The following is a 13,968-nucleotide window of genomic DNA, read 5'->3' on the forward strand; positions in this document are numbered from 1 at the left end:
CTGTATACTAATGCTACTACATTCACATATAATGCAACACCAAAAAATTACTCTCTAGTGACTATGAAATTGGGCAAGGGGCTAATAATTACTCTTTTAACAACTTTTCTCATTCCATAATCCCAAAAATCTAATTTTATGAACACTTTCAATTTGAGATATAAACACACAAAACTTAGATGCTGTAGAAAAGAAGTACAGTATAAAAATAAAAGATGAATGAATGTCCTACCTCTGAATTCCAGGCCCCGCAGCTGGAAAGTGACAAGACCATTGCCTATTTCTATAAGGTGTACTAATGCATTGAGATAGTCAGAGGCAAGGATGAAACAATCCCCAGTACTGTAGTTTCCCCACCGTCCCAGTAACAAATCACCACAGAGGCTGTGCTGCAGGGATCTGGTTAAATGTTCATAGAAGATGGAATTCAGATTATTGTCATCTGATCCTACAAGAAGGGATTAAACAAAAAATCAAAATGTCAGATTTTACCTTAGTCCCTTTCATACTGCCAAATGAGATTGTTAAAAATATCAATACTAACTTCCAGCTCAGGTTGTATTTATATTTACTTGAATAGATAAATAATACTCATACCCTTACAATTTCTACATAAAAATGAAACAGGATAATGAGCGAGGTTTCAGAATTGAGAGAGGTTACATAACTTCTCCTAGGGTTCCCATCCATGTAATGTGGGAATTTGATTAGATACAATCTAAAAACTTTTCCACCTTTTTAACAGTCCATTACTTACAATTCATGTACAGTTATTGCTATTCAATGACATGTGCCTTATAATTAAAACTATACAGATAAATGAAAAAGAAAATATTCAGAAGGAGAACAAAAAGATTATTTGGTAAAGGAAGTGGGTAAAATATATAAGACTTGAACAAGACAGTCCAAAGAGAAGTTAGTCAAAAAGATCCTGAATATCAAGATGGTTGATATTTAGCAAAAATAAACTGTACATGCAAATGTAGAAAAAAAGAACCTACAAATGGTACATTAGGGTTCTCCTGTAAGAAAAACATTAGTATAAAACATCATGAATGAGATGGCCTCCTCTAGAAGTAACCCATCAAAAGCAACACCCTGTAAGTGGGTACCCCAAAGGACAGTACTAGAGAATGGCAAAACGTCAAACTTTAGTAATTATTTTAAACTCAAACTAAATATTAAAATAATGAAAGGGGCTGGGGATATGGCTCAAGCGGTAGCGCGCTCGCCTGGCATGCGTGCGGCCCGGGTTCGATCCTCAGCACCACATACAAGTAAAGATGTTGTGTCTGCCGAAAACTAAAAATAAATATGAAAAAAATTCTCCTTCTCTTGGGGATGGGGATGTGGCTCAAGCGGTAGCGCGCTCGCCTGGCATGCGTGCGGCCCGGGTTCGATCCTCAGCACCACATACAAACAAAGATGTTGTGTCCGCCGAGAACTAAAAAATAAATATTAAAAAAAAAAAAAATTTAAAAAAAAAAATAAAATAATGAAAGGGGAACCCTAGGTTCTAATAGCAATAAAATGATTGTATCTAACTCTATGCATGCCCAATACAAAAGTGATTTTGTCCTGTGGGAAGCATCAGGACAATTCCAGCCCCTTATAGTATCCACTAGACTTGAGATGGTTTTTTTCTCTACTAGAATGTGATGGTAACAGTCATTAATATCAAACAGTTAGTACTCCTTAATCAAGTATTAAAATTAAATTAGAGGGCTGGGGATGTGGCTCAAGCAGTAACACGCTTGCCTGGCATGTGTGGGGCGCTGGGTTCGATCCTCAGCACCACATAAAAATAAAATTAAGATGTTGTGTCCACCGAAAACTGAAAAAAAAAATATTAAAAAAAATTCTCTCTTTCTTCTCTCTCTTAAAAAAAAATTAGATCCTTATAGTTTGGTTTTTCAGATGCATATAGTATTTTAAAGGAAACTTATAAGTCAAATAGATACAAATATTTCAGTCTATTTGAGAGTAATGTCTCTTTAACACACTTAGGTTCTGGCTGTTTGTTAGTCCTTCACAACTGTGATAGTGAAATTCATTTTCTCTGGCAGATTACTATTGGAGAGCCCAATAAAATCATGTTTCCCAAATAATAAAACTAAGAACCAGATTTTAAATAATGGTAATGCCACCAAAGTGCCACCCATTCAAGCCATATCCTAAGTGGTTATTTGGTCCCTCATAGATGACAACTCGATACATAAAAAACTAACATTACATTAACATTTACTTATGAATTCAGGGACAGGCAGAAGCCAACATATTAATGAAATGTGCTGTATATCCTTCAACACACTTGACCAATTTTACTTTAAATGCTTTCTACTTTTTTAATCTATGTAAGAATAACTTTTCAATGGTGTTTAAAAATTTCCCATCAGCATTCTTTAAATGCATTTTATTAAGGATAGGTATAAGCCAGGTATAGTAGCATATGCCTGTAATTCCAGCTGCTCTGGTGGCCAGAGGATCACAAATTTAAGACAGCCTGGGTAATAGATTAAGAACCTATCTCATTAAAAAAAAAAAAAAAAGATAAGCATACAAATTGGAGATAGTCTAATTCATATATACTATACTTTGCTAAAGTAAAACAAAGCAAAGGATATTAGTTTTTAAAAATGACTAGTTGGAACTCAAAGAATTCTAACAAAGATAATAAATGTATAGTTACATATTACATACACATGACAAATAAAATCTTTAATGTAAGGCCTTACTCACAAGTAGAGTTATTACCTGGATTTCTATCAAGCTGGGAAGCCAATCTGGTATTTGAATGATCTACTCGTTTTGTGCTAAAGAGGACAAAATAAAACACATTTAATTTCTTTACACTTAAAAAAAATTTAATAAGAGTAAGGGAACTGAACACAGTGGCATGCCTATAAACCAAGCAACTTGGGAAGCTGAGGCAAGAGGATCAACAAATTCAAGGACAGCCTGGGCAACTGAGATCCTGTCTTAAAATACAAAATATAAAGGGTTAGGTTTGTAGCTCAGTGGTAGTTCAATCCCCAGTACTGCAAAACCCAAAACGAAAACCAAACGAAACACAAGGAGGGAACTATAGGATCCAGATCAAATAATATTGCTCTAGGAAAATCTCTGTTCCTAATATATTGATAAACTCCTTGGCAGCACACTTTGTTTGCTTTTTGTAGTTCTGGGGCTCGAGCCCGTCTCATGCGTGGTGGGTAAGTACTCTACCACTCAGCTACATCCCTAGCTGGTAGCACAATTTTACAGTCTTTTAACCTTTACCACACATAAACATAGCAGGTTCTTCTCCCCCTAGCAGATGTAACTGCAGAGTGTGTAAAAAGACATACAGAGGTGGTACAGTGCAGGGAGGGGTAAGAGACCAGAATGAAAAAATGCAGGCTGCATATGGTTCTCAGAAATTCACAGTACATAAAACATTCTTTTCAAGGGGAAGGCATACCTATTAAAGCTCAGTGGTATTGTGTCTAGTCTTTAGAACGGTGGTTCCAAAAATGTAGACTGTGAAACCAGGATTTTTTCAAGGACTTTTCCAGATCAAAACTATTCTTCTAGGGTTGGGGGTGTTGCTCAGTGGTAGCGTGCTTGCCTAGCATGTGTAAGGCCCTGGGTTCAATCCTCAGCACCACATAAAGAAAAATAAATAAAATAAAGGAATTGTGTCCATCTACCAACTACAAAAAAATATATAAAACACAAAACTATTCTTTTAATGATGCTGAGCTGTTATTAGCCCCTTTCCCCTGCTTTGACAACTGCACTGAAGGTGCAGAAGCACAGTGGGTAAAACAGCTGATGTTTGAGCACAGATCAAGGCAGCAACACCAAACAGTACTATCCCTCACTGCCACACATGCACAAAAAAACAAATGGACAGTTTCACTTAAAATATCCCTAATAAGGCCGTAAAAATGTGAATTTTATTAAATCTCAATTCCTTAGTATGGCCTATTTAATGTTCTGTTTGGCAAAATGAGAAAATATAGAGAAAGCACTTCTGCTGCATTCTGAATGGCTGTCCTGAGGGAAAGCATGTGTGCAATCATTAGAATTATAAGCCAAGCTAGCAGCTTTAAAAAAACAAAAAACAACAACAACAACAAAAAAAACCCCACCATTTTTACTTGAACAGCTGTTGAGGAAATTGAAAATTATTCATACGGGTTATTTAATAAACATTTCTCAACAACAAAGAAAATGAATCTGTCATTTCAAGGAAAACAACTGGTAATATCTGTTCACATTGACAAAATTCAAGTTTTACGAAAATTTTACAATGTGGAAAAAACTTGTATCCATCACCATGAGCCTGATGGCTTCCCAATACTTTGTTATTTCTTTTGAGATTGGTAGTAATATTAATGAATATATTTTTTAAACACTACATAAAGAACTGTGTCAACATTTAGAAGATGTCTTTTACTCAGTAAAACAATATTTTTCTAAGTGAATAATATATAATGTTATAAAATAATACATGAGTAATAAAAAGATTCATTCAAAATACAAGATAGATACATAAATATTGATGTTACAAAATTCCAAAAATACAGATACAATTTAAATTCCACACTGTGCTTACTTTTAAGAGTCTACCATTTGTTGAGTTTTAGTGAAGAATCAAGGAAAAAGTATCCACAATTGCTTTAAATGTCTATGGAAGTACTCCTTTTTCAACTACCTGAGTGAGGCCAAATTTTCTTCATATATTTCAAGCAAAATAGCATAATAACAACAGAATGACTACAGAAGCAGATAAAAGAATTCATCTGTTTGTTAACAATCCAGACATTAAAAGATTTGCAGTGCTGAAAAACAATGAATTCTTCCAATTTTTTTTTTTTTTGGTTGGTGGGAAAATATAGTTATTCTTAAACCTATGGAATTTTCAACAATTTTTAAGATTACTAAGGGATTCTGAGACCAAAATACTTAAATAACTGCTATCACAGGATATGACTGTGGGTTGGAAGTTGGTCCAGAATAGGATACAAATAACAGTGAAATTTGCCAAAATGAGAAATACTATGTGTGGTTTTAGGTAAGGAACTGTAATCAAAATTTCAAACCCACAAGCCAATTCACTGTTTCAAAGATGAGACCACAATTTTTCCCCAGCAAAAATGCCAATGTGTGAAAAATGTAGGAAAAAAAGCATTCATGGAGATGGCCAACAGAATCATAAATTCGCATAAGCTCTTTCCAAGGAACTAAGCCTACTTTATGTACAAAGATGGTCATTAAAAACTTTTCCTTCATGAAAAAGCAGAGATAACTTATAAAAATTTGGATCTCACTGGGCACAGTAGCATACACTTGTAACTAGTGACTCAGAAGGCTGAGGCAGGAGGATCACAAGTTCAAAGGTAGCTTCAGCAACTTAAAGAGGCTCTAAGCAACTTAACATGATTCTGTCTCAAAATAAAAAATAAAAAGGCTGGGGATGTAGCTCAGGGGTAAAATGCTTCTGGGTTCAATCACCAGTACCTCCCCCAACCCTACTGCCACCACCAAAAACAATTAGATCTCAAATAGTCAGCTACTGTTAAGAAAACTATGAGGTAATTCACTGTAATATTAGGTAGCATAAAGGTTCAGAGTATTATTAATGAGGAATAAGTTTAAGAAATGTCACTGAAAGAAAAAAAGATGCAAAAATGAGTATACTTAAATTAGAATTATGTTTTTAAAAATCTCATGAGTAGAAAAAAGAGATACAGTGATTTCCCTCAATTCTATCACATAATCTTCATATTTTAAAAATATTTATAAATTTTTAGCAAAACTATTTCAACATGTAGCTCAGGGATAGAGTGCCCCTGGTTCAATCCTCAGTACCCTCCCTCTCAAAAAATTCACAATTATGAACCACAAATAACTTATACTAATAATGCTGTCAATAGTTTTTCCTTATAAAAAAGAAATAGTCTTTTTAAGCATTTTAGTTTACTCACTTATAATCTCTCTCCCAGAATTTCACAGGCCGAACATAAGAAGTGATAAATATTGCACTTCCTAGAAAAGGGTTTAGTGGAGTAGAGAAGAAAGCTGATACAGCAGCCTGAATAAACAGCATGGCTGAATCTATGGGAAAAGTGGTTAAGGAACTTAAGATTCATCTGAGCATGCATACACACAGACATGAAGAACAAAGAAAAAAAAATTCACAAACACATTTAGATTACAGTGATTAGAGAAATAAAGTTCACAATATAAATACGAAAGATGATGTCACTGGACACCCCAAGGGCATACCAACAGAAAAACAAAACAAGGAAAATATGAATTGATCTGATACTTTGAAGGGAGCCAAATAAATATTTGCTAATACATATTTGGTAAAAGTCCATGTATCAATTTAGAAAGAAATGCTCAGGCTTAATTTTCCTTAGAAGTATCAAAGTCTGCCTTTTAACATCACTGGTGTCATTAACCTTGTTATTATTTAGAAAATATTTTTAAGAAATGAAGAGAATACAAAATTTCAGACAGTTCAATTATAATTACAAAAGTGTTTTGTTTATTAAAAATATTTCTAAACATTCTGTGTACATTAAAATATTTTTATTTTTAGATTTTAATAACATTCATATTAATTTATATTTAAAATATGGAATTTTAAGTTAGCATTATTTAACTACAAAACTTTTTCTCATGTTTAGATGATCTGTGGGCCACACATGTTAATATAAGTTAAACAATCTAAATCAGGATAGATCAGAACTAAAAAGAATGAGTGTTTCATAATTTACATATAGTAACCTATATTCTATGCCTATGAAAGGTTTTCCTTGTAAATCAACACTCTCATCAAGGATATGACTATCCATTCTCATAATTTTAATTTGAAGGATACGAGGCACTGCAAAGGGCTGAGCAAACGCATGGAAAGCAGAACCCCATGTAATTTGCCACGGGGCGATGTAGGTATATACGAACTGCAACTTATAGAGGAGTTCCCAAAGCTGTAGGAGGAAAAGAAAACCCATCAGCAAAAAACTTAATCAGATATTTGAATTAGAAAATGAAAGTCCTATGAAATATATTTTCTTCCTACTAGAGAAACTGCACTGAAATTATCTACCATTTGCATAACAGGAAAAGATTCATTATTGCCAAAATGCTGAACTTATTTTTAAATAAAAATATCATTTTTTAAGTAAAGATGGCTAGCTGACTTGTGGATTTGTGTTTCATTAATTTAAAAAGTTCTATGCCCTCTATTGGCCTGTCATATTACTACTTTTACAAGCAAAATGAAGAAAGGTAGCAAGAAGCAAAATAACAATCCTTGGGGGGAAAAAATACATCTAGATATCTGTAATGCTTAAGTAAAACATTTTATTCTAAAATACATTTTCCTTAAATTTTAGAGTTCTGGAAACTGAGTATGTTTCAAAGGCAATGTCAAAAGGATTGTGAAAATACCAATTGTATACAGTTGTCATTGCCTGTTTGCATAGGAATTTTGTTGCATATACCTGACATTTGTTCATAATTTCAATTGTTGTCAATGGAAGCATAATACACATTTTAGTCATTTAACTTTGAATCTGTTATTGTTGTTGACAATCTTCAACCCTGAAACAGGGATACTGTGTTTGTCCAAGTCAGTCTCTGCACATCAGGCAATACAAAACCTAACTCTTGAAATAAATCACAAGAATCTTAAAAAGCAAAAATTCTGACTAATTTGGTGACATGATTAGACACAAACATCTCATCTCTTAAAGTACTTAAGTTGATTTACAAATGACTTGTTTTGACTTCCAATTTAAAAAAAAAATCAGGGCTGGGGGATACAGCACAATGGTAGAGGGCTTCGCTTGCATGTGTGAGGCCCTGGGTTCAATTCCCAACACTGAAAAATCAATCAACTGAAAAAAATCACAATTTCAACCCATCAGAAATGCAGATGAATCCCATATTTTTAGCCATGAGTCAAAATCATGCTAATAATCCTAGTACTAATGTAAAAAGGATCACATGAAGTAGAAGAAACATGTCTATTATCATGATGTCTTTAGAACTACTTAAAAGGAGTAACTTGGGAAAACTAAATGTGAAGCAGACTGTACTCAAATAGGTGTGTCGTGGGTGGATAACAACAATTTTGTCTACATTTAATTAAAAGGTTTATTAAATCGATGATATCTTAGAATAAAAATATATCTAAAGAGATCTCTTAAATATTACTTGCTTATTATCACTGTTCTTTCTAGTGACATACAAAAGGCAAACTCCTTAAGAGCAGAGCTTTCTCTGCTTTTTTCACTAATTAACAGCCTATGTATCTAGAACACTTCTGAGAAAAGGTACGTCCCCCCCCCCCCCCAGAATATTTGAAAATGAAAGGATTTTCAAATGTAGGATCAAATGAAAGGATTAAGAAAATCCAAACTAATGTAGAGTTAAGTGTACCAGCTGTAGTTCATATATTGCTTAGGTTATGTTTTACTTCAGCTTTCACTTATTTCCAACCAGTATAAGACACAACACAATTTTCAATCAAAGTATCACAGTTTGTGAGAAACCACATGCTTCTTTATACAAACAATTCTCTGATTCACTTTTTGGTTTTGTCTTTTGGTTAATAGTCATGCTGACAAGAGGAAATAAATGATTAAAGTGCATATAAATTAGTGATTAAACAAATGTATTACTGAAATAGTTTAAAGAGTATTTATCATAATACTGAAAATGACTACCACTAAAACCTTGTTTGAATTAATTGCTTTCCATTTTCACTGTTCTATCCTAGGTCAGACCTCTGTCACATCTGAATCACTGTCACAACTCTTAAGCTGTTCTCCATACCTTCAGGTTCTCTTTCCCATTTCATCCCAAATGTGGCTGACCAGGCTAACTTGCCTAAAATTGGACTTTGACTGTATTTTGTAGCTGTTCATTTGCTTCAGCTCTCTGTTACCTATCAAATGGGATAATATATGTCAAAGTCCTTTGTATGTGGTCAGTGTTACCATGAAATCTAATTACTATTTAATTTACAAACAATCTGACTATACAACCTATTTGAGAAAGGTAGTATGGTTCAGTAGAAACATCCTTGCTTTAAGAGGCAGAAGATATGGATTTTGTCATCTCATTTATAAAGGGCATAAGAACACTTATCTGAAGGAAAATAATGAATTTTAAAAGCATTCTGTAAATTTCAGAGTATTCTGTCAAGTTAATTTCTGGTTGCTCCCATATGGCCTTACTGTCTTCATTCAGTTAGCAGGTTATTCTTCACTAGAATTTATTCCCTCTATCTATCCAGTCACCCAAATTCAACTATTACCACTTATCTTTCTAAAATTATTCAAAACCACACTCTGCTTTGGAAGATCCTATACAATGTTTCTCTATATAACTTAATTTTAATGTTTCTCTATATAACTTAATTTTATCTTCCTAATTATAGCAAAAAATATATCTTTTATGAAGCACTATGACTAGCATTGCTTAGGGATTCTAATATGCTTTAAGTAAACTGACAAGAGATATTAATTAAAAGACAACAAATCAGTGAAATATATGCATAATCTTCACAAAGTAGTGTATTACTTAGAGGGATAGTTTTTGCAGGCAGAGACATTCCTTTCAGTGATAAATTACCTTGCTGAACAGTATGGACATGAAGAAGAGATCCAATAGCATGGTCTCTGAAAAAGCTTCATAGTCAAATTTGAAAAAGAGCACAGTAAAGATGACTGTGACATACTGATACGTAGGGCTGCTAAAAGAGGATCGCAGCAACTTCAAGCCAGCAATGGTGATCATTAAAGCACCTAATCTGTAACATAAAAAAGGCACAACCCATCAACTCATGGCTGATCACACTGGAACATTCGCTAATTTTAGAAAAATGACCAATTTACTAGGCTTACAATATAGAGATCAAATTTAAACTTGCAAAAATTATTTATATACAACGCAAATCACATCTTGAAAGGATCCAATTAGTATGATATTCTCTTTCAAGAGTATTATTATAATTCTAATCCTCTATGAGTCTAAGCACATTTTTAAAAAATGGGTAGTATTGTAATTCTATCATCTGGTTCTCTAATTTCAAAGTATTTCTATTGCTGTAATGTCAATTACATTTAGCACATGAAAAACATAATACTTACTCCAAAACATGTATCTACAGTAGGGGATAGGCCATGGGATAACCATGAAGGCAACTGACCATCTATATGGTACAACTTACACAGTACACAAAACCAGCCATCTCCCAGACCTGTCATCTAATATTAAAAATTAACCTTAATAAATGTCCTCTCATAAAATATTGACAATGACAATGAGATGTTTGTAGTAGTGAATTTGCTAAGAACAACAGTAGATGTTTCAAAAAGGGAAGTGAAAGACAAAATTTCACCTGAATTTTTCACCTTACAATGCCAATTACCACAGAGACACTCGATGGATATCTGGACCCTGATCAACAACCGAAGACACTGTATTGTAATACTGTTGTTAGAAACAGTCCCCAAGAGTCAGACTTAGACTAGAAGATTATTGTACTTACTCTGTATCCAGTTTCTTTGGACTGGCAATTGTCTCTGCACTACTACTAAGTTCATTGAGAACAATCAGTGGATAGATGATATTCTTCTCAACAAAAAGAAGCCACACATGAAGTTTTTCAAACCACATCATAGTAGCTGCATCTAACAAGGCAATGTAAGTCAAGAAGATCATGTGTCATCCAATGTATAAAGTAGTCTAGCAATGTGACAAGAAAGGAAACTCTTACAAATCAAATTAGCTCTACACTATAAATAAAAATGTAAAAATCTAGTATTTTAACCATTGTCAACTCTTGATTGTGAAATACTTACCAACGTGCTATTTGGATATGACATATTTAAATGAATTTCATTTTAAACTTTAATTCTTTTTTCTTTCTTTCTCTTTTTTTTTCTTTTCTTTTCTTTTTTTTTTTTTTGGTACCAGGAATTGAACTCAGGGGCACTCAACCACTAAGCCACATACCCAGCCCATTTCTGGGACTCATCAAATTGCTCAGCGCCTCGATATTGCTGAGGCTGGCTTTTGAACTAATGATCCTCCTGCCTCAGCCTCCCGAGTTGCTGGGATTACAGGCATGGGCCACTGTGCCTGGCTTAAATTTTAATTCTTAAAACCTGTTTTTAACTAACTTTTTCTCACTTTTTGCTACATCTCAAAGAGAAAAGGTTACTGAATATTATTAGGCTGCCCCAAGTCCCCAAATAAATATCTATTATTTATTTTTAAAATATTAAGATATAGACATATACACATATATATAATTATAATATCTAAATGAGAATTTATTATTTGAATTCATATACTTCATAAGAGTCACATTCATTTCCAATAAACTATCTTGAATAACATCAAAGATTTAATACATGGTTCTTCAGCTACCTGACAGCAATATTTCCAGGCTTCTTTTTTTAATATTTATTTTTTAGTTATAGGTGGACACAATATTTTTATTTTATACTTATGTGGTGCTGAGGATCGAACCCAGCGCCTCACGCATGGTAGGCAAGCGCTCTACTTCTGAGCGAGAGCCCCAGCCTCAATTTCCAGGCTTTTAATAAGTTCTCTAATGATTATAATTTTTCTTTCAATTGCTAAAATCAGTAGGAGAAAAAAATGATTTCACTACTATTTAGTACTTTCAAAAATTCAAAAACATCAGGTTGATGCAAAATTTATAAAAAAGTCAGACTTTTAAGTTAGAAATAAACAATATGGTCAATTATGCATTTAATTAAAAGTGCATTTTTAAAACAAATTAGATATATTTGCTGTCATTTATGTATAAAAGCAATGCTAATAAAAAAAATCTCATTCTGAGTTACTTCCATGATGCAGGGGACGGGTGAGTACTGATTCTCACAATTTCATATTGTTTTCCCTTATTTAAAGAGCACACATTTTGTAAAAGGTCCTCACAGTGCTGCTAATACAATCTACATATTAGTGTTGTATTATCGCCTGCAGATCCAACTGGTGATGAAGGTTAAAGTGGCATCATGCTTCAATCAATTTCACTAAAAGGCCCAGGAAATTTGCTTTGAGAAAATAAAGTCAAGTTTTATTTTTTATTTTTTTCCTTTTACTTGTAGATGGACATAATACCTTTATTTATTTATTTTTATGTGGCGCTGAGGATCAAACCCAGGGCCTCACACATGAAGTGTGTGAGGCTCTACCACTGAGCCACAACCCCAGCCCTAAAGTCAAGTTTTTTACAGAAAGTTTTCAAAGGCTTCAGAATTTTCTAAAAATGTTAATGCATCTTCAAATGACGGAGAGGTTTATTTCTCCTTTTATAGCAATTTCACAATTGAAAGAAAAGTCTGTGAAGAAAATTTTGGTTTATTTCATCACTGGTACAATAATAAATGACTTAGATATGAACATTTATTTCTCTAAAATGAGGAAGTATAGCATATTACTGGTCATGGGGCCAATGAACAAGAAGTGAATATTTACAAAGGAAAGAAAAATGAAGCAACAGCTTGCCAAACAGACAGGCCTCATATCTCTTTTTGAGTCATTTTATAGTTTATCCCAAATCTGAACTAAAAACAGCAATTAAAAAATGTTTGTTTGTTTGGTTTTTTAAACTCTGGTAGGACCTAGTGTCTCTGGCAGAAATAACAACAAAGACCTTTTCAATTCCCCACTACCAAAAAAAAAAAAAAAAAAAAAAACCCAAAACAAACAAACAAAAAGAAAACCATCATCCTGAAAAAGATCTGATTCATTAATAGGTTCAAATTTAAGGACAAGAAGCATAGCCAAGCTGTTTTGCAATGATACATACTTAGTCATCTATCAGCCTAGTAAAAAGAAAACAACCTTAGTATTAATAAAAAAAAAAAAGTGTTAAGGAAATACTTACTTCGAACTTCATACTGATTGTACTCTGCGGTCTTCAGCAGAGGATGAGAGAAACAATGCCATGGTAGCTGTTTCCTAACTTGAGGCAGCACATAGTGGGTTACGAAACCCACAAAGCCAACCAATGCATATAACACAAACTTGAGAGCAGGCTTTAAAAGAAAAAGAGTTGAGAAAATTAGGAGTGACTTTAAGACTCACTTTGGAACCTCTCAACTGGGGGTGCAATTTTCCATTTGATAATAGAGAACAGCAAAGTCAGTTTTAGAACCTAAGAACTAAACATTTATCATAGTTATATTTCTAAGTTATGTAGCATGAAACATAAAGCTGATTAAAATCAAGCCATGAAAGATAATGACTGTTCTTATGTTACAGGTATTTTAAATGTGTAAACTACTTCCTTTGGTGTCTCACACTACTGTACAATAAGAGTGTGACTGGAGTTGTACTGCTTCCTGCTCCCAAAAATGTTAATACAATTTCAGAGCAATGTAATCAAGTTGTTTTAACTAGCAGAGATAAAGGATATAAACCGAGTAAAACTGAGTCTGAGAGCAGAGCAGAAAAAAAAAGAAAAAGTATTCCACTTTATTTGTTCCTTCACACTGTATATTATTTGAACTCTATGTACAAAAGAGGGAATCAAGTATTCTCTCTTAAAATAGTCTATGTAAGTCACATTTAGACATTCTGGAACCACTTGGATGTGAAGGAGCCTCCATTTGCACCTTGATGACCCACTGGACCGTACTTGTTTGGAAGTGGTCACAGACCAATAGTTTTATAATGTTTGAAATGTTAAATAAAATTAAATAATTATGTCTTTGCCTCTATATTAAACAATCATATTAAACTATCAGAACTGAATAAAACATTTGACCCAATGGTCTGTGACAGATGGGACACAGGAAATAAGCCTGAACCCTGAAGGAAGGGAATAAAGGAGGTGAGCATGACTGCTCCAGCTTCCTGCCCTGGGTCTCCAGGTTGTCCCACAGGGAGGGGAACCCAAGCAAAGCCAAGCACACTGTGAGA

The 13,968-nt window shown here is 33.6% G+C and overlaps 1 protein-coding gene across 6 annotated transcripts in view; it reads right to left on the minus strand.

The window, feature by feature from the left end:
• The window catches only part of Pcnx1 (pecanex 1), a 154,478-nt gene that overhangs the window by 30,780 nt on the left and 109,730 nt on the right, over positions 1 to 13,968 (minus strand). For all 6 annotated transcript variants that reach the window (XM_046440992.2, XM_046440991.2, XM_046440989.2 and 3 more), the window contains 7 exons: positions 12,932 to 13,082; positions 10,556 to 10,697; positions 9,637 to 9,814; positions 6,875 to 6,983; positions 5,973 to 6,102; positions 2,755 to 2,813; positions 233 to 448 (listed from right to left, as the gene is read on the minus strand). In XM_046440992.2, the coding sequence (XP_046296948.1) occupies positions 233 to 448; positions 2,755 to 2,813; positions 5,973 to 6,102; positions 6,875 to 6,983; positions 9,637 to 9,814; positions 10,556 to 10,697; positions 12,932 to 13,082 (985 nt within the window). The remainder of the gene's footprint in view (positions 1 to 232; positions 449 to 2,754; positions 2,814 to 5,972; positions 6,103 to 6,874; positions 6,984 to 9,636; positions 9,815 to 10,555; positions 10,698 to 12,931; positions 13,083 to 13,968) is intronic.

Source organism: Marmota monax, unplaced genomic scaffold (genome assembly GCF_021218885.2).
Source record: "Marmota monax isolate L192 unplaced genomic scaffold, Marmota_monax_Labrador192_F-V1.1 WCK01_AAM20220418_F8-fsc00017, whole genome shotgun sequence".
Lineage (NCBI taxonomy): Eukaryota > Metazoa > Chordata > Mammalia > Rodentia > Sciuridae > Marmota > Marmota monax.